General features: G+C 33.8%; 1 protein-coding gene across 2 annotated transcripts in view; it reads right to left on the reverse strand.

Annotated features, from left to right (window-relative positions):
• RAB31 (RAB31, member RAS oncogene family) overlaps positions 1-22688 on the reverse strand; it is a 171251-nt gene that overhangs the window by 70135 nt on the left and 78428 nt on the right. For both annotated transcript variants that reach the window (XM_074274945.1, XM_074274952.1), the window contains exons 2-3: positions 22347-22426; positions 10775-10856 (exon numbers count right to left, since the gene is read on the reverse strand). In XM_074274945.1, coding sequence (XP_074131046.1) covers positions 10775-10856; positions 22347-22426 — 162 coding nt within the window. The remainder of the gene's footprint in view (positions 1-10774; positions 10857-22346; positions 22427-22688) is intronic.

Genomic DNA, 22688 nt, shown 5'->3' on the forward strand with positions numbered 1-22688 from the left:
TTATTAAGCACTTAATATCTCTGTTCTAGTCAATAGGAATACAAAAAAGAAACTTTGCCTACCCTCAAGAAGCTTATGCTCTATCACTGAGTGGGTAGAAAAATCCATATCTATATCACTCATGAGGCAATAGTCAATAAATTTCCAGTCTATATTAAAACTACCAGGAACTATCCTCAGCATCTACACTTTCAAAATTGGCATAGGTCAACATTTGAAAACATTCTTAAGCCAAATATGCATAGAGGAATTACACATGTTTAACATATATTGGATCACTTGCCTACTAGAGAAGGGGGTAGGTAGAAGGGAGGGAAAAAAGTTAGAACACAGGGTTTTGTAGGAGTGAATGTCAAAAATTATCCATTTATATATTTTGAAAATAAAAAGCTTTAATTAAAAAATTAAAATAAATTTAAAAAAAAATACTAACCAAGAGAAGACAAGGGCTATCCATCAGCAAAAGTGTGGCTCTGCAAACAGAATACTCATAAAATATGAAAGGAGTCATTTCCCAATGATTAAATCTGTCAGTCTTCCTTTAGGTCCCTCTAAGTCATTAAGCTTGAACACCAGAACAGAATCTTGATGGCCTAAAAGCAATTCTGTTCACTCAAATTCTAATATGAGTGAGATTTCCAGATCCCAGCACAGATTTTCAATGAGATTCTGCCCTTCTATCTGCATTTTAGTCTGCTCTATAGAGTTGATTATCCTCATAAAAATTTGAAAAATTCTTTTTTCCAGTGTCATAACAAAAAATGAAAATAAGCCATACAAATTCTTTGGTCTTGAAGGCTGTTCTCAGGCTTCTGCTGTTGCCTCTCAACTTGGTCACAATATTCTCCAAGGTGGCAAAATGGAAAACTGGCAGCAGCGCAAGAAACACAGTCAAAGCCTTAATTAGAAGCTACTTATGGAATCCTGGAAAAAACATACACTTATAAAATGTTATTAGTCCTCTTGTGAAGAAGCTTTACTGAGAGCCTCCCCTCCAATATCCTTCCCCAGGATACAGGAATAGGCAGGCAAACTGGCCTGCTGGAATTAGGGGATGGAGGAATAGGAACAATCAAGAGATAAGATTGCTTATCATCCCTACTATTCTCTGAAAAGAAAAGTGGCCTGGTTTGACAGGGAGGTAATATAAGAGAGCCAGAGGGTTGAGATCAGTTACTAAATATGACAATGTACCACCACAGTCTTATAAAGAACTCTGATCACTTTCTCTCCTATTCCTCGTCTGTCTCCCTATCTATTATCACTACTACCTCTACGCTATCTCTTTCCATTTCATTAAGGGTTTCCCTTAGGATTTCTGACTTTCACTACAGTATATAGAGCGTGTCCATCTCTCTCTACTCCATCAGTTTCTTCCTTCCATCCAATCATTACATTCTTCATTTAGCAAAATGCTAGCCATTATCATGTAACAAAATGCCTTCCCCTTCTGTCTCCCTCACGATCACCCTAGGATGTACTAATACCACATTCACTTTTTTGGCCCTTTAGAAAAAGTTTTGTATATTCTATATCCAATTTCAAGAATGTTTAAAATTTTTCTTTTCAGGTTCTCATTTACTAGTTTCATATTTTCCCACTGTCTCATAGTTTATTGTCCTTGGTAATAGAGATTAAGTTTCGATCTCTATTAATGCTTATAGCTTATGGTGTCTTCTATCATAAATGTTTTTTAATGAAGGAAAACTTCTATCTGGGAAATTATTTAGCTTTAGGGCAGATTCAGCATTTTAAAAAAATGTCTATCTTGAGCAGTATACAAAAGGACAACTGAAATAACAGAGGGACATAATCTAAAGACAGTTTCCTAAAAATGATGATGCTAAATAATTTGAGTAGATTTAGCCTTTACTCAGTAGTAATACTAGGAACAACAACAATAATAATACTATTAGTTAAAGTGCTTCATCAATTCCATAATAATAATAATAATAATAATAATAATATAATAACTCATATTTATTAAGCAATATTATTGTGTCAGGTACTTTGCTAAGCATATTATAAATGTTATCTCCTTTTAAAGGCAAAACAAGCCTGGGGAGTAGGTACTATTATTATCCCCATTTTACAGTTAGGGAAATTGTGGTAAACAGAGGTTAAATGACTTGCCGGACCTCACACAGCTAGTAAGCATCTGAGGGTCATCTTTGAACTCAGATATTTCTGACTTTGGGCATCGAACTCTACGCACTTTACCATCTAACTGCCTGGTTTTGTCAAGATATTAGTTTGATTAAATATCAATTAACATTTCTCAGCTGCATCACCATCACTCTCCCCCAGTCCAGATTCTATTGTATATTCTATATCCAATTTCAAGAATGTTTAAAATTTTTCTTTTCAGGTTCTCATTTACTAGTTTCATATTTTCCCACTGTCTCATAGTTTATTGTCCTTGGTAAAAAGAAAAAAACATAACTTGATGAATTTCCCTCTATTCTCCTCCTCACCTCGCCTCATAGATTTTACCTCTTTCAAGGATAGGCTTTGAAATTCTTATCAAAACAGCTTTTATGCTATTCATCTTGAAACTGGTAGGCCAAGGCATTAGGGCAAAAATGGGTGGAGTAGTTCTTTTCTGGCAGAAACCTAGGATAGAATGAGTAGCATGCCAATGTTTTGTTTGTTCCAAGTGAAATCAACCATCCTTGTTCCACTCACTAGTTAATGGCTGCAGAACAGACATAGAGAAAGGAAAAATTAATTCATTTAAGAACCTAATAATAACTTCTAAGTTTTCTCATGCAGCTTTTGTAAAAGCCCCTTGTTGTACCTGATTAATTCCAAATTTCCCCTGCCTTTGGATGTGTCTGTGAAGAGTGAAGGACTGGACCACAGACAACATTCTAATTATTAAGGAGAAAGGACAACAAAAAGACCAACCCTGCTTTATTTTCTGAACTCCTTTTGATGTTCCCAAAGCCTGAACTTTACTTCAGATATTGGCTGACTTATGTGTAATTATTTAGAATACAAATCTTTGGCTTCCCTTTGGTTCTAAAAGGACTCATTCAGTCACAGCATCACACCAGACACCATATAACAGTTTTGCCAAATGGGACTTCTATAGCACACAATTCCTTCAATTAATCCAACTTTTGGAGACTCCTAGAAATTGGTTTCTATCAAAATGAGCCCTAAAATAGACAACAAGCAGATTCATCAAAAAGTATTAGGTACTTAAGGTTCATAAAATGCAAATTTCGTAGCTCTTGATGGATTTGCTACAGAAAATATTTCAGGGGATTTTAAAAACAAATCAAAGTTTCCAATTAAGTAAAGGAGGAAGATGTTGGCATAATTTTTGGAGGACTAAAATAAGATATATGAAAGGCAAAAAAAGATAGTGAAGAATTCCTGATCCATTTCAATGAATTATTTTTATGTATGCTTTAAAAAAAAACTAGAGAATCAATTAATTCATTCTTATTATGCTTTATTCATCGAAATCAAGAAAGACTGAAACAAGTTAACAAAGCAGCCCTGTTTTATGGTATAAACATCATTCCATACACAGACTCTACCATCCCTATCCCCACCTTCTAGCCAAGAAAAGGAAAATAGTTTGTTTGTTGTGTTGTTTTTTTTTTTTTGGGGGGGGGGTTAAGTGACTTACCCAGGGTCACACAACTAGGAAGTGTTAAGTGTCTGAGACCAGATTTGAACTCAGGTCCCCCTGAATTCAAGGCTGGTGCTCTATCCACTGCGCCATCTAGCTGCCCCAGGAAAATGGTTTTTCTCCTCTTTTCTGGGGGACTAAAATAAGTCACTGAAATTAATCTGGTAGCATTTTTATGTTTTTCTTTTCTTTTACCCCAATGCTGTCATGCAAAAATTTAGCTTGATAGACTTAGAAGTACCTTACTGAATTTCTGGATATAAGAATTTCATCAATCAATCAATCAATAAGAAATTATTAAGCATCTACAATGTTCTAGATATTACATTAAGAGCTGGGGATTCAAAGAAAAAATAGAAAAAGTCTCTGCTTTCTAGGAACTTACATTCTAACATCAGAAGACAATCTTCATATATATAATTATATATAGGATGGATTCAAGGTAATTTGAAGGGAAGAGGAGAAGCTGGAGAAATGGAAAAGATTTCACATAAAAGATGGTGCCCCATGGAATTCTAAAGAAGAAAGAGGAGAAACTGAGAATTCTAAGTTGATGACTGAGTGTGTTTTAAAGTAAACAGACTATTATACAGTTAGTACTATGCATGAGAAGCATCAAGAAAGTAATTTTGGTTGGATTGTAGAATGTGGAAAGGGAAATAAGATATAATAAGAATGAAAAAGTAGATTGGGGCCAGATTATGAAGGATTTTAAATGACAAACAAATGAACATTATTTGATTCTAGAGATAATAGGGAGTAGGGTAGTATAACAAACGATGACTTAGATCAGGGAGAAATTTGAGGCAGGAAAAACAATTAGGGAGGCTACTGCAATAGCCTGGCATATCATCCTATCTTTATCTTTAATTACTATTTTTTTAGTCCATCAACAGCTACATCAAGTCAGAAAATATTGCTGAAATAATCATTGTACAATGAATAACTGTGGATGACTTAGATATTGCCAGCAATACAATGATCCAAAAGAATTCCAAAGAATTAATGATGAAACATACAATCTTCCACCAGAGAAAGAATTGATAGTGATTGGATACAGAGTGAAGCATGCTATTTTTTCCACTTTCCTTTTTTTCCTTTTATTGAAGTCTTCTTGTACAAAATGCAAAATAACTAATATGGAAATATTTTATAAACAGAGTGTAACCTATATCTGATTGCTTAGTATCTTATGGAGGTGGGTAGGAAAGGAGAGAGGGAGGCATAGAATTTGGAACTCAAATCTTCAAATAAAATGTTAAAAATTGAGGAAAAATGAGATGTTTGGGTTTTTGGGGGAGGAAGATGGGACACAACTCTGGGCTCAAAGCTGCATTTCTCATCCACCAATAAATCTCAGGAAGATGAAATACAACTAACTGGCACTATGTAATCCAGACTCCAGAGGTTAGAGGTAAGTACTTAGTATTCTCCATGATGATAGTGAATGAGGAACAAGTGCTGATGACAGCATTTATAGTAAATGCAATTATTAACCACAGAGGCTCAGAAAGCTCCAGGATGGATTATCCAGGAAGGTTAAAAGTCAGTACTAACCTCACTTGTGTTTATCGGGAAAAGAATACTCAAGAAACCAAAGCTTTAAGGTTCTAGGATGAATGAGGAAGAGGGGAAAGAAATATTCCTGTCAGAGTAGGTATAGATAGAACTACACAACCACAACCACTTAATTTATCCGGTTTCCAACCCACTGGCAGGATGCATCTTATCCCTCCAGGAGAACTGAAAACAAATGAAAAGCTTTGCAAAGTCAATCGTACCTCTTACTAAAACTGCTTCTCTAACTGACCCTGGGTACTTGGGGAAATTTTAAACAAGGATCATTCCTGAATTTCTGCTCAGAAACAGTTCCATTCTGTTCAAGACAATCAGATTGTCCTTTTAAATATTTCTTTCATTGTCAAATAGTACACCTCATAAAAAAGGAAAAGATTAGATACTAAGAGATCATATATAGAAATTGCTTCACCCCTGGCTTTCCTATTAGATGTCATTTTTATTCCTGGATTGACATCACATTTCCTGCTGGATATTCTGGTGTGGGGCAGACATCCTGAAAAACCGTAATGGAATGCTTCTGATAGCTTCAGGGAATTTCAGGATGACTGAAAGTCTTTTATACTGGATATTAAAAGGTTGTCATCAACTGCCCTGTGTGGAAAATATATCTGTTCATTTCAAACCAAGGCTGGAAAGTAAAGCTGGAGCCATACTAATAATACTTAGGGTGGAGCCAGCTGTTTTAAACATTACTGAAATAGTTCAGTCTGGTTTTATCATTTCCAGTGAAAAAGCCAGAGCTTATACAGTTCAAGGAGGAGGGGTGAAAAGCATAAAGAACATATTGACTTTGGAGTCAGAGGACCCTTGTTCAAATTTTAGTTCTATCACTAACTGGGCTTTGTGACTTTGGTTTATGTGATATTTTGGCTCTTTGGGGCTCATGTTTCTCATCTATAAAATGAAAGGGTTGGAAAATATAATCTCTAAGGGGATTTGAAAAATTTGAACAAGATATGATTTTACTGAATACTCACACACACATTTTTGCTGTTGCATTTATGTTGTTTCTTGGTTTTTTATTGTGTGAGGAGTGTGTGTGTGTGTGTGTGTGTGTGTGTGTGTGTGTGTGTGAGGAGACAGGTAATGTGGCAGATAAATATTCAAACCTAAAATCAGAAAATCTCATCGTGGTGAATTCAAATCTGATCTAAGACACTTACTAGTTATGTGACCCTAGCAAGTCACTTAACCCTGTTTCCCTCAGTTTCTTCATCTGTAAAATGAACTGGAGAAGAAAAAATCAAACTACTACCATGTACACATACACAATCACACACATTTCTGAGGATGGTGATAAAGAAAACCCATGACCAATTCTTATAATTACAAGGTGGAACTAAGGCTTTTCTACAAAGTATGGAAATGTAAATCAAAGATAACAGAGAATTATTCTAGTAATTATAGGATAATAACCACACTAAGATTAACAGTAGATTAATCAAAATGATCCACTTGTTATATCGAAGAGAGCAGTAGTTGAAGATAGAAAACCTGTATTTGAATCTCTGCTCTCCTGTGTGACCTTAAATGATTTAAGTAACCTCTCTGAAACCCAGTTTTCTAATCTGTAAAATGAGAGGGCTGGATTAAGTGATTTCTAAAGTTCCTTCCAATGCTATGATTCTAAGAAACACTCAGTGTTATTAATGACCTTCTATGTGCAATGAACTAGGTCAAGAATTGTCACTCTTTTGTTTACAAAAGAATGAAATTTACATCTATACTTTTAAAAACATTTTTATAGCTTTTTATTTACAAGATATATGCATGGGTAATTTTTCAGCATTGACATTGCAAGACCTTTTGTTCCAACTTTTCCCCTCCTTTCCTCTACCCCTTCCCCCAGATATCAGGTTGACCAATACATGTTAAATATGTTAAAGTATAACATACTTTTTTTTAAAAAAACATTAGCACAAATCATAATGTACAGCCTCCAACCATGAGAAAGAATGGCAAATGTTTATAGACATAAAAGAATAGGAAAACAAACTAGGATCTTTCATTAATTCATGAGAATGCAATGGGCATAGGCTACAGCAGGAAATTTATTTTTAGATTAAGCTTCAGGCCACTTCATTACAAGCACAATTAAAGCAGTCAACAAGCTGCCAAAAAGATTGAGGAATTTTCATTGCTGGAGAGACTTGAAACTAAAGCAAGACAAACCCTCTGCCCAGCTTAATGATAATTAAATCATAACTGTGGAGGAATTAGAAAGATCAGAGGAATCATAAAAGCTGAATAAATACTTCTCAAACAGCATCTAATTCTAAAAATTTAATACTCCACAATACACCAGAATATTCTCCCACCCAAAAATATATAGTTTGAGTGTAAATCATAATACTGTTTTCCTTAAGTACAGGATATATACTTTTCTTTATTTCATAGTCACAACTTTTAAACATTTGTAATTGAATGAGCTTAAAAAGAAAAAAAAACTTTTCTCAATGCAATCGTGTCTTTCTGACTTCTCAACACTTATTTTAGTGGAAACCTATTAAAACTCGTTGCAAATATGCCTCATTTAGAAACTTTGATTAGTCGCTATTTTGTTTCAAGATGATGAATTCAACTGCAAATTCATAACAGGGTACCAATTTTTGTCAGTTTAGTGACAGATTTCATCAAAATAAATCAACTATTTCAAAACTTGTCATGGAAACAAATAGGCAGACATGAAATACCCAGCAGTTAAGTTCAAAAAAAGATTTCACTTTTTTGAAAAATTAACATTCTTTTTTCCTTTGCAAGGCAGACACCTATACTTTGAAATATCTGTCCTATATTTGGAATAAAAAGATTTGGGTTGAAATTCTAGCTTTAAAATTTGTCAGCTCTGTTACCTTGGTCAAAAAAAATAATAACCTTTTGAAGTTTTGGTTCCCTCATCTGGCAAAATGGAGACGAAAATAATACTTAAGCTAAGTATCTCATGGGATTTATGAGAAAATTGCAAGTTGAAAAGTTTTATACACATGTGAGCAATTAGGTGGAATTATGTCCTAAAAGCCACTAACCTGTTCCTTGAGCCAGGTATACCACTATTAAACTAAAATACTAAAGAAATTAAAGAAAATAGAAGAGGCTATATATGAACAAAAATATTTACAGCAACTCTTTTCATAACAGCAAAAAACAAAAACAAAAATTGGAAAATAGAAGAGGTGTCCACTTATTGAAAACTGTCTGAATAACATGAAGGCAATAGAATATTATAGAACTACAATGATGAAATGAGCAGCTTCAGAATAAACTAGGAGCATCTCTATTAACTGATACAGAGTAAAGTAAGTAGACCTAAGAGAACAATCTGTACTATGACATTTTAAAGAAAAACAGTTTTCAGAGACTTCCAAAATCTTACCACTAGAATGACAAATCATGATTCCAAAGCACTAATATTAATACATGTACCTCCAGCTATTATTATAAGAGAGCTGTGTAAGAGGTGTGGAATAAGGCATAAGGCATATTTTTGAATGTGAAATCATTTGTTTTTCAGGACAATTCATATTTAGTCATGAAGGTTTTCTTTATTATTGTTATTGTAGTTGTTCAATGGCAGAAAAAAATTAGAAGGGAAATAATGTTTGTTAATATTTAAAATAAAATCAATTTGGCTTTTAAAATGTATGATATTATTTAAGTTTAATTGGCATTGCTATTAAAGTTCATAATAAATATATATTTTGAAATAATAATAATATATTTTGCCAGATATGAAGCACACCTACAATCTTGCTCTTCAAGAAGACTAAAACTTCAAGAAGGTAAACTGATTACATTAGGTGTTTTTGAGCTGCAGTAGTCCTAAAGCCAATTGGGTGTCTGTACAATGTTTATCACCAATATGCCTACAAAAAAGCAAATCAGACTAGGCTGGACAAAGATCATATTAGAGCTTTTACTAAGCCTTCGGCTCAGGACTGTGAGTAGCTTTCACCCTTCCAGTCTAAGTGAGATGGGAAACTTTTGTCTTTAAAAAAAGAAAAAGCATAACCAGAAGAAAAGGGAAAAAAATAAAGTAGTCTCAGAAAGCAGCTATGTGTGCCCAGAGTTTCAGGAAATTAGCATTAAGTATAACAACAAAAATTTAATAGAAAGAAACAATCCACATTAACACAGCACTTTTAAGATTTATAAAACATTTTCCTCACAACTACCTTTTGAAGTACATAGTGAAAATATTATTATCCCCATTTCATAAATGAGGAAGGTTAAGTAACTTAACCAGAATCACATAGGTAATGAAAATGAGAACTAGGATTTGCTGGGTTGTACCAGAATTTGTTGATTCCCAGTCTTTTTCCATATGTATATTAGCATTTGTAGGATGGAAAGCAGATCTAATAATTTTTAAAGAAAGAAGAATTTTTTTCTTAAAATATCTTAACATTATAAAACTTAGGAAATTTAGTCAGAAATAGACTTTACCCAAAATTAAAATTACAGAAATCAACATAATTATTCAATTACTGGTTGTCCAATTTATGAATTTGCCATTCCTCTTCCTTCTTGTACTCTTTATCACTGATCCCTTTATTATTGCTAATTTTAGTACCAACAATGTGAAACTTGGACAAGAGAATGGAAAGGTCGATTTTCCTATTATAATGAAAACCACTCCACTAATGGAGTGTCTGGGTGTGAAGGTGACACTGTTTTCTCAAACATGTCAGTGGAATATAAGCTCTAAGAGGTTCTAACAATCTAGAAACTATTTGAATATGGATCTGGTGAAGGACTGTCATTACAATCAAGGATTGATCTAAATTTAGAAAGATTTATCATCCCATTAGCCTTAGAGTGAGGAACTGTTGACTATAGCAATTCTTAAGGACTATCTACAAAGATATAAAGAGCCAGAGAGCTCTATTGGTGGAAGAATAATCATCAGGTCAAACCTCACAGATCCTTGAATATTTAAGAAAAAAAAAATTTAATCCTATACATGGTTTACACTATAAATTCCTTGAGGACAGGGCTTTTCTCTTGCTTCTTTTTTAATCCCTAGTGTCTGGCACAGAGTACGTACCAAAAAAAAAAAAAAAAAGTTATTGACTGCCTTACTCACTTATAAAACATTTCATAATAACAAAGAATTTCATGAAAAAAAGCTTATGATTATTTTCTTCCCTTTATAAGTAAAATTGAAATTCAGAAAGATTAACAGATACAGCCAAGGTAACCTTTTTATGTTGCAGGCAATTCAAATCCTGAACTTGCTTCATGACATCAAATGCTATTCTGCAGTGTAAGATCCATTTTAGTAAGATAAAGCTAAAATTTTCCCCTTTAGTTCACATGAGGTTTATTTTCATCTATGTGTATTTCATTTATCCAGATTATTCCTGTCCACTTCTAGCAAGGATAATTATGTCTCAATAATAAATACATAAAGAGATATACATAGCATATGGTGTTTTTTATTCTTCACATTTTCCTACCATGATGATGAGCTCCTTAAATGACATTATTCTCTAAAAATGTCTTTGAAAAACAAAAACAGTGACTAAAAAACTTATAGGAATTGGTACTTACACGTTCCTGACCAGCTGTATCCCAGATGAGGAACTTATGAAGTTCATTTCCACAAGGCACAGTTTTAGTCATGAATGAAGCACTGTAATTAAGAATCAACACTAGGTTAATCACTGTAAATCACTATGCTTCAAACAAGCCCACTTTACTCTTTAGTAGGACTTGGTCTCTTGTGAGAAGAAAAAAGGTAAGTTGGGGTTCCCATGTTACTTTTAAAAAATTTTAAAAATTTTGGCTCAAGGCCAGCTAGGTGGCACAGTCCCTGAAGTCAGGAGGACCTGAGCTCAAATTTAGCCTCAGACACTAAACAGTTACTAGCTGTGTGACCCTGAGCAAGTCACTTAACTGCAATTGTCTCAGCAAAAAATAAAAAATAAAATAAAATAAATTTTGGCCCTTCCACACCAATGTAATGTTCTGTTTTTAAAACCGCAAAGTTTTTATTTTGATGAATTGTGTTTCTGGCAGTTCTATTGCTGTGTGCATAATATTTTTCAACTCTTGAAAAAGAATAAACCATGGATGTTGTAAAAAGAAAAAAAAAATCCAATACCACAGCAAGTTTGGTTCACAAATCAGTTGACATACTGATACCATTACAGTTTTGTCATGGCAACAGTAGAAAGGCAAAAATGGCTTATATAATGTGCTGCATTGTGAGCAAACCCAAAGCTTAATAGCATCTGCAAAAATGCTGTTATCTCTATTCCCCAGCCCTTGAATAATACTTCCATACCCATTGAATTATTGATAAAACTAATATTATAACAAATATTCCTACTTCCTGCACAATAATAAACATGGAGGATCCTCAAGAAATGATGACATGAGTCACCGAGCATTTTCTTTCTTCCTCATTTTTTCCTGGATAGTTTCCATACCGGCCACCTGCTCTTTTTTGTTTCATATAAAAATTTCTTTATTTTGATGTATAACCCTGGGTTCTTGAATACAAGACCAAGGGAAAACCAGATGTCTAAATATTCATAGATGTTGCTGAAGGTTTAGCCAAGCTGAAGTTTTTGAGTACAGGTCCAATGACAGACTGTATCTATCATTCATGGACTAGATAAATTTAGGGAGGTTCATAGCAAGGTAATGAATTTGGGGGCAATTCACTAAAGTACTTAAAGACATCTCCTTGCTTCTCCTTCAGTTCCTTTTTTGAATCTTATTTCTTAAATATTAGAATTTCAAGTGTTCACTGGAAATCCTACCTCTTTGGTTCAATGATCATTACTTACAGAACCATACCTCAATGTCAGGAGCTGCCTAGTTATCAGGAAGGTTACTTAAAACCAGGGCAGAAATGAGAAGGCATCTCCCTACCTTTTTGAAAAGGTAAAATGGTTAAATATATAAAATACTAAATACAATGTCAGACTTTTTCAATGTGTTGATTAGTTTTGATGAATTTTTCCTTCTTTGTTACAAGGGATTGCTCTCAGGCAGGGAAAGGGAAAGAATAAACCGAGATGTATAGGGAATTAAAAAAAAAAACACAAGATAAATTAATAAAATTTATTTCCAGAATATTTCAAACAAAAACATTAGGTTAGAAGAATGATACCTTTAGTCCTGTGATCAATAGTAATACCTAAGTAGTTCTATTTTATGAATCTACCTGCTTATTCAAGATTTTGAGATGCTGTTCCCAGGTCTCCTAATTCAGATCCCATTGCCCATGTGTTTCTTTATATATTGTTTGAATTGGAATCCTATTAATCTATGTCTGTATACTGTGTTGTTGCTTCCTACAGGACCTCTCCCCTAAATTCTAACTCTGACCTGCTTTCTTAGACTCCAAAGCTTGCTGGCACATGCAGTTTGGTCCCCTCCGGCATGATTTATAATTATTTTGTCCATGCAGCCTGGCTTAGCTCCTGCTCATGACTCCAAATGGCATGCCCTGGCAATGAATTATCTTTCTGCTCCTTCTCTCATTACCTCACCACCTCCTTAAGATTTCCCTACATTAAGGGTTACTTTCTCCTCCATTCTCCCAATTAAAATTCAAAAAGAAAAACCATCTACCTGTATTCTTCAGGTCTTGCATAAACTTCATAATGGAGTAGCTAAGTAAAAAACAAAACAAAACAAAACAAAAAAAACAGAGAGCAGGATCTGGAGTCAGGGAAGACTTTGAATTCTTCCTGAGTTCAAATCTGGCCTCAGACACTTACTAGCTGTGTGAACCTTAGCAAATTACTTAATCCCATTTGCCTCAATTTTCTCATCTGTAAGATGATAGAGTATCTCTAGTGTCTTTGCTAAGAAAACCCCAAATGAGATCAGAAAGAGTCAGATCTGGCTGAAAATAACTGAACAACAAAGCACGGAATATCTCATAAATAAACAGAAGCATAATAATCAATGCAGAAAATTATTGTTTCATTGTAATTGACAACAGAAGTGGAAGTATACTTCCATCTTTCCAGCTTATGAATTTCACTGGACATGATTACATGGTACATTATAAATGCTCAGAATATTTATCTCTTTTTAATGAGTAATTTGATGTACACATAGACACACATGTAAAGGCTTTCCCCCAAAAAGAATTGTGTTTTACAAAGGGAACTCTGGACAACTGATCACTCAATCAACAGGTATTTTAAAATGTTTTATAAATCTTAAAATGCTATTATTATTAACTGATAGTTTCAGGTGCAATGCCTTCGGTTAAACTGTTTTAAAGATTTCCCTGTTTTTTTGTGCAGGAAAATTTAAATAATGACCATCTCACTTACAATGACCAAAAACACATACACACAAATAAAAAATTGCAGCTGGGAAAGTATATCACAGGGACTCCCATCTATCCTCCTGCTACTGCCAAAATTATCTTCTTAACATCACTCTGCTTAAACCACTGGTGACTCTATTGCTGCTAAGAGGGGCCTGACATTTAAGGCCCTTCAATCATCTGGTTTCCACCTAACTACTGCAGGGTTATTCACATTACTTTACTCTGTGCACTTCACATTCTAGCCAAACTGGACTATTAGCTGTTCATCCCATCAGACATGCTGCTTTCTAACTTTGAACTTTCAGGTAGGCTGCCCCACTGTGGGCAATGTCATCTCCTTCCTTGAAAGCTCATCATCTTAACTGATCTTTCCAATTGAAAATCTTCTTTCCCTCCTTAAATTTTCATAGAGCATTTTGTCTGGAATACTCCTTTGCCCCCATCTCACTTTACTGGTATATCATCTTACCTGGGTTCATGTTACATTCTCCCCACCCCCAAGAATGTAAATTCTATGAAAGAAGGAAGTAGAAGTATGCCATTTTTACTCTTTGTATACTGAGGGCCTTGTGTAGAGTAGGCCCTTAGTAAATTTTTATTGAATTTGAATGAATTTTACAAATAATGGTCAAAAGACACCCCCCACCAGTAGCCTATTTCAGGGTTTCTTTAACTTTTTCCACTCAAACAAGAAAATTTTATATAACTCTAGGCATAAAAGTACATAAAATAGAAGGACAAATCAAACATTTACTGATAATAAATCATAATTTTGCAATCCTACATTCTTATAAGATCCCATATGAGGTCAAGAACTGTCTTTCAGAAGTTTTGACCTATTCAATAACTATAATATTTGGACTAAACTTAGATTATCTGGGGAATTTCACATTCTGACAGCACTTAGCATAATGCCTAGTATCTAGCAGATGTTTATTCATGAATTATTATCAATTATTAATGTTTGTTGAATTGAAATGAATCAAGTGTTGTCACCAATTTTCTGTATGTGGCTCACAAACAAATTTATTTACAGGTCAATGAAAACAAACCTGGCTCCCTTTAAGATTAGTGCCTTCCCTCAGAGAGTATCTTCAGCTTCATTTGATTGCATCTTGTTTATACCTACATGTGTGCATGTTTTCTCCACCACTGGAGTGTGAGGGCAGATTTTTGTTACTTGATCTTTAGTCAGAAATGTATTGGTAAATTTTTAACAACTATATGTACAAACAACATATTTTGAGATTTAATTTGCATTAATAACACTTTCTCCATTACTTCTGAATTCTAGACATCAACAAAACAATAAATGAATTCCTAACCTGTAGTGTTTGCTCACTTCTAAAGTATAAATTCTCACACTGAAATTTTAACAAACTAGTTAGAGCTAACTCCAGCACACCCCTCTATTTTGTCCTCAGCCCCATGCAGATAATTCTGTTTATTAAATACCATGTTTGTTTCCCTCCGTCTTTCAGCATTGTTCTTCCTATGGATGCCAGTGGATGGATTATGATGTCTTTTCCAAAAGGTTTATGATGGCAGAATTCCAGCCAGAGGCCAATGCTATAGTTATTCAGAGGTCTTTTACAGTCACTCCTTTTCTTGGTCTCTTAGCATCCCAGTTTTGAATGCCAAATGATGTACCTCACAGAATTTATATCTAATATTACAGTTCTACCCATCTCTAGCCTTACATAGAAGCAAGCCTTGTTGATAACTCTGACTCCATCTGTGATCAATATTATGTTTTGTCAGTTATATTCCTTTATCAGATTGTCCCTTCCACTCTGACCCTCCCCAAATTTCTCTGGAGTCAAAAATATAGGATCATTCAAACCCCAAGGGACTGTTTCTTTCCTCAACTCTAGTTTAGGGGACAGGACTGTTTGGGATGTATCCAGTCATTCATGGAGCCAAGTAGTCACCCAATGGCATTGAAAAAAAAAAAAAAAACACATTGAAGTCCTATCCACAAGAGGAAGGGTAAGAATAGAGAGGGCCTCTACTATACATGAAAGAAATCTGATTGGAAACAGAGCTCTTGGCTTAAATGTCAGCTGTGATACGAATTACTTGTGTGACCATGAGGGAGTTACAATCCCACTGAGCTTCAGTTCCTTATAAAATGAGAATATTTGGATCTGTACTAATTGATTTACAAAGGAATGCTCTTTTTGAACATTAAATTTCTTAGTAGAAAAAGCATTATATTGAAAGTTAGACCTATGTTCTAGACATATAATTAATTTATTGTGTGACTTTTACCACAACTTTCTGGACTTCAGTTTATTCAGCTATAAAATTTTATAATGTTAAGTGCATCATCTTGTTACAGATCAAACAGCATTGAATTCTATACCATGACTTAATGCCATGATAAAATTATACTATCTTGTGGGATGCAAACAAATTATCATTTGTGAAATTCAAACAATTCACTAAACATTTGTGATATGCTTACAATATACAAAGCCCCAAGAATATAAATATAAAAAATGACATTTGTCCTTTCTTCAGAAAACTTACATGGAATGGGGAAGAGGGTAGAGAAAGTCAAGACATAAATTCAAATGAATAAAATACAGCTAAGATGTTAAGCATCAAAGAGATCCAGACCAAGGGCTCTAGAAAATTTGAATATGAAGAAAAGACCTTAAGCTGGAGAGATAAGGGAAGATCTTGGGAATGAAGTAGCACTTCTATTGAGCCTTCAGGGAAAACATTCCCCAGTGAGAAACAGCCAGTACAACTCTTTAAAGACAGAAAATATTCACATATGATTTAGGAATTACTAGTAATCTTAATTCCAGTGCTTTCCTTTTTTTAATATTCCATCTATAGTTTTCTTTGTATATATTTGTTGCATATCATCTCCCCTTTCAATTCTAAGTTCTTTGAAGGCAGAAAATATCTTTTTTTTAAATCTCCAGCACTAAGTACCCTAACACACAGTAGGTACTTAATATATGTTTGTTTAATTGAATCAAATAGTTCCAGTGCAATGTAAAGTGCACAAGTCAGGAAGATGAGCCAGAGAAATAAGAAATTTCTCAAAGTATACATGGATCCTTCATATCAAATAAGTACCTCTGACACACAAAGGTTATAACAACATTTGCAATAAGTACTATGAACTTAGGTCATTTGGAGCAAAGCCTGAGTTTTATCTTAATGTTCTTAGACTTCTTTTTCCTGGTTGAAGTACACTGCAAAGAGGTGAAAGGAGTAGGTAGGTGAGTGGGAGGACTAGGGATTTAGATTTTGCATTATAGCTCATCATGATTCCATTTTCTTGCAGAAGCCAAAATCTGGCAGGCAAGTGACAGAACCTCCTTGCTACAGTTGAGAGAGATATGTACACACATATATGCAAAAATGTCAAAGCAATCTTCTTCATTAGCACAGCTAAGATTTTTTTACTTTAATTATAGTTGAAGAGGTGGCATTAACCCTGTTAAAACTTACTAGTCCATAGGATGGTGTATTTCCTATGACAGTTGATGACAAATTGCAGAAAGTCCCAGCTTTACACTTTTGAATTTATTTCTTATATCTTTCTTTTAAGCTACTGACATTGGAAAACAAAACAAAAATACCGGCCAGAAGCAACAGGGAGAGAATCTTTTCTTTAGAAGATTTTAAAATTTGACAGTTAGGCTATATTAAGAAATGAAACATTCAGATTGTGTTCATTTGTTTCAGTCATTTGGGATTTTCTTTAAAACGAAAAAGATTATCTGTTTTACTTTGCCATTTCTTTCTCCAGCTCATTTTACAGATGAGGAAACTGAGGCAAACAGAGTTAAGTGACTTGTCCATAATCACACAGCTATTGTCTAAAGCCAGATTAGAACTCAAGAAGAAAATTCTTCCTGATCCCAGTCACTCCATTCACTGCAGCACTTAGCTGCCTATAACTTATAGTTGTAAGACCTCAATTCAAATTCTATCTCAAACACTTTCTTGTTGTGTGACTTGGAGCAAATCACTTTTCTGAAAGTCACACAGTAAAGTATGTTGTCATCTGTCAAAAGGGAATAATAATACCTGCCACAAGGTTGTCGTGCAGATCACATGAGATCACATATTAAAGTATTTTGAATATAAAAAGATATTTAAACATTAATACATTAATAAAAGCATTTTGTGAACCATAACAATAATAGCTAATGTTTATGTAGAGTAGTTTGTGTAAAAAAAAAAAAAAAATTGGCTGGACTAAGGTACGTAGACATTGACCATTAACAATTTAACAGCAAAGGTAAAGGTGGCAAAAGTGTTTACCCCAAAAATACTTGTGGTTTTGTTTTGTTTAGTCATTTTCAGTCATGTCTAAGTCTTTGTGACTCCACTGAATAGTTTTCTTGCCAAGGATACTGGAGTGATTTTCCATTTTCTTCTCCAGCTCATTTTATAGATGAGGAACAAATTGAGTTAAGGACTTGCCCAGTATCACACATGTCTCTGGTACTATAATTGAACTCAGGTCTTCTAGACTCTAGACCCAGTGCTCAATCCATTCTGCTCTCATAATTACTCAATAAATAACAGTTAAGTGAAACTAGAAGGCAGTCTAGATGTGGGAGGAGCCTAATAGTATAAATATCAAAAAGAATTTTTATTTGGGTATGTAGGTGTATATTTCTGTGTATGTTGGGGAAACAGCAGAGAATAATAATCTATTTCTTTAAGGTGAAGGAAAATAGTAATTTTTAAATATCCCAAATGAATATAAATGACTAATATGCCTCAATTTCTTTAAGGTTAAGGAAAAGAGGAATTTTAAAATATCCCAAATGAATATAAATGACTAATATACATGATTAACCAAAAGCATTCATTTGGTTCCAATTCTTAGACTGAATATCTCTCCAATATTAATTTTGAGAACTGATAAAAAAAAATTTCATTTATAAAAATTCCTGGTATCCTTCCAGTCTTGCCTCTTAAGGGCTCTTTTCTCCTGTTCCAATCTCCCTCATCTACTCTGCCTAGACCAGAGTGACTCTTGAAGCATTTTATGTTTTAGCATTATGTTTACTTTGTATTTCCTTCAGTACCCAAAGGGACCTTTATAGAGAAGTACTCAATAAATATTTCCTGAATTGAATTTATTGAAACTCTCAGTGAAGACAAAAAGTACCTTCTGGAAGGAAAAGTGAAGGGATAGATAGAGAGATAATAACAATAGCTGCAAAGTAAAAGGCTTCAAGGTTTAGAAAGCATTTTATTCATATATATATACATATACATATATATATACACACATATACATATATGTGTATGTATATATGTATATGTTTGTAATATATATACACATCATACAAATACATACATATATATACACATATACCTATATATTTACACATACATATATATGTATATATCATCATACGTGAGTCTTACAAGCCTGTTTTGCAGCCATTAAAGGTATATCATTCACATTTTGTTTAAAAAAAAAAAAAAAGTTCAGAGATGTTAAGCTACTTGCCCACTGTCACTCTGCTAATAAATGTCAGAAGAAGAATCAATTTAAATCTCTACTGACTTGAGGGCTAGGAACTATTCCAATTTATCTTTGGATCTCCATAATACTTCTATTAGCACAGTGCCTAGGACATAGAATTCAAAAAATGTTTGATGTTTGATTGATTCCAAGTCTAGAACCCTTTCTGCTCCACTACAATTAAAAGCTTCCTTCAGTCCTTTAAACAAAGGCCTACCTAAGGCACTGAATCAGAGAAAGCAGAGCAATCCAGGAAGCAGATCCATAGAAGAGCTTATCATAATACTGACTTCAAAGTACAAGTGATAAAAGAACCATAGCACCATACTAATTATCATATAACCTAGTTTCTATTTCTAAGACTTCCATTATTCTCCCTGACTTTTTACCATTTCCAGAATCATTTGTGGCCAGGAGAGATGAGTTTGTCTTTATGAATTGTTTAAAGTGCTTCACTAATATGATTTTTGAGATAATGGCAAGACTTCTTTAGCAGTTATTTCTTTATTATCTGTACAATCTGTCTCTGTGAGGTATCCAGTGATTAGTTAAGAATGTGAATGAAACAATCAGAAATTTGCCAGACAAATGAAGAGTTTTCCTGATTGGTTCATTTTTAGCCTAGGATTATAGAACTGCCAAATTAATTCAGTACAGAGCAATTAGATAAGCAAATTTGGCATCAGGTATTTTGAGAATGGAGAAAGCAGCTATGTTGTTCTGGGCTTGGAGTCATGAAGACTTGAATTCAAATTCAGCCTCATAGCTATGTGATCCTAAGCAAGTTATTTAAACTCTCTTTGAGTTTCCTTGAATATAAAATTGGGATAAAACAACCAATTTCCTAGAATTGTTTTGAAGACTAAATCAGATAATATTGGTAAGGTGCTTAGCATAATGCCTGGAACATAATAACTTGTATAAAAGCTTATTCCCTTTCCTCTGAAGGAAATCTGATTTCCAATTTACTAACAAAAAAGAAACAGAATGTAGACTAAGTGGGAACATTTTTATTTAAATTAGTTTAGAAAGTCTGATTGGTCAACAACCTAATTTTAACTAAACTTTAATTTCAACCTTTTTCTGTCAGAGTAGGTAAAAATAGCAAAACTTGAGTTTTATCTCTTTTTGCCTTCTTATGTTAAAATAACAGAGACAGTGAAAGAGATTAGTGGGGGAAAAAAATAATTACACCTCAAGAGTTTTGAAATACTTGATTCCTAGTCACACCTGACACTAAAATGGCTTTTGTGTCCATTTAAGAGTAATAATCTAAGGCATAGGAGGGAGGCAGAGAGAGAAGGAATGGATGAAAGAAGAATAAAATAAAAAAACAAAGCAATTTAAAAGTCATGATAATAAAGTTTTATGGTCTCTTTCCAAAGAAAACTATTATCAGAGCATCACCCTGGAACTCAAAACAGTAAAATACATAGTTATAAAAGAAACTATCGATTAGATAGCAATGTGGGGAAAAAGTTTCCATTACACATATTAGGGAGAAAATTTAAGTCAATTGAAATCAACAAAAACAAGCTAGATAGCACAGTAAGTAGAATGCTGGGCCTCAAATTAGAAAGAATTAATCTTTCCGAGTTCATATTTTGCTTGAGACACTTATAAGCTCTGTAATGCTGAATAAGTCATTTAACTATATTTCTCCCAGTTTCCTCATCTATAAATCAAGTTGGAAAAGGAAATGGCAAACCACTCCAATACTTCTGCAAAAAAAACCCCAAATGGGATCACTAAAACTCATTAATGACTGAATAACAACAAATTCAACATGTATGTATTAAGCATTTACTATGTATAACCATTGTTGTAAGCATTTCCCCCTTATCTTGTGTATTTATGTATATACATATAATATGTACATATATATGCACAGTGTATATGAAATATATGTGTGTTATATTTGTATTAGGTATATTATATATACATATTTTATATGTGTATGCATAAAATTTTCTGTTTTAGTTGCCTAAGAACATGCTGAAAAGAAAGTCAGCATAATGGGGGCAAATCTCTGCAGGGTCATATAGGAAAGAAAATAAGATCACCCTGAATTCAAAAAATAGTAGTATCTTGGAGGTTAAAATAAACCTATCACCACCCTTCCGTATATGAGCACACCCAAATATTAGGAGAGAAGAATTGCTGGCATAGGATTAATCCAAAAAGGGAGAGGAAATGGTTGAGTCAGTCTGCTCCACAGGATATCCAAAGAAATCTGAAGCATGCATGGATAAGTTTACCTACATTTGCTTGTAATACAGAACTTGTTAAGGGATTAGTTTGTTGTTTTTTTTCTGGGTACAAAGTACTACTTGGAAAAAACAAGGGTGTGCTATATGGAGCTATGCACCTGTAAATAAGGAAATGATCTTAAACTAGCACATGAGGGATGCAGACTAGACAGAAAGATATTTGGGACAGGGAAAATATTTAGGCCCTAAAATATTTCTAGGAAATTTTTCTCAGCCATCCTACACATAGAATTGATTCTCATCTGGTTCATTCTCTATCTTGAAGGTTTCATTTTCTTGCACTCTAACCTCCAATCTAAAGCTCAAACAACACTCCAGGACCTGAAGCTTCTGGTTGGTCAGCATTCATTCTATCTAGTCCACACACAGTCCCATCACACTATTTCCTATCCATCTTTGTCTCAAATGTGTGCATTTTGCTCTCCTTCGCATTTCTTCTAACTCTGAGAATATAATAAAACCAATACTAGCATTCCTGAATAGGATATGTCAATCAGTTCAGACCATTTCTGGGACTTCCCTGGATAATTCAACTTTATGTATAATCTTTCCCTATCAAACTGTAAATTCCTTAAGGAAAGGAACTGGCTTCCCTTATCATTTTTATCATCCCAGAATTCAGCACAATGCTTGACACAGTAAGAGATGCATTTAATAAAAAGCACTTAATAAGTATGTTTTCATTCATTGACTCATTTTACAACTCATGGTCAACTGAGAAAAAAATGAGCAAGGAATTATTTTTTAAGGACCTATGGGCTAGGCTTGTGCCTTAGAAATATGATTACAAAATGAGAAAATCCCAGTCCTCAAAAAAAAAAAAAAAAAAACTTAGGAGGATACAAAATGTTCACAGATAAGTAAATACAGGATATTTATAAAATAAATGCACAATGTTTTAAAGGGAAATTATAGTGTAGTGTGGGAGCACTAAGAACTGGGAGAATCTTAAATCAAGGAATTGAATAAGATGAGTCATCAATACTCCTTATTCTAGGAAAAGAAAAAATGGAAAGGAGACTAATATCCTAGAATACTTACCCAATTGTAGGACTGATGTTGTGGTCAAAATGATCCTGCACAAATCGGCAAACGATGCTTGACTTTCCGACCCCAGTATCCTAGAAATTAATGAGAGCACAAGTTCAAAGACTGCTGAACTTCATTCAGCAAGGGCTAAAAAATGTTAAATTCAGATGATCATAGTAAATATGCTTTTAGAAAGGATTAAAAAGGAAAGAAGCATCTATTAAGTGCCTATTAGCACAGAAATTGTACTAAAGGCTTTACAAATATTATGTTATTTGATCCTCACAACAACCCAAAAATGTAGATCCGATTATAAGATGCATTTTATTGTCAAAGAAAGGAAGGCAAAGAGAA

The sequence above is a fragment of the Sminthopsis crassicaudata genome, chromosome 1 (genome assembly GCF_048593235.1).
Source record: "Sminthopsis crassicaudata isolate SCR6 chromosome 1, ASM4859323v1, whole genome shotgun sequence".
Lineage (NCBI taxonomy): Eukaryota > Metazoa > Chordata > Mammalia > Dasyuromorphia > Dasyuridae > Sminthopsis > Sminthopsis crassicaudata.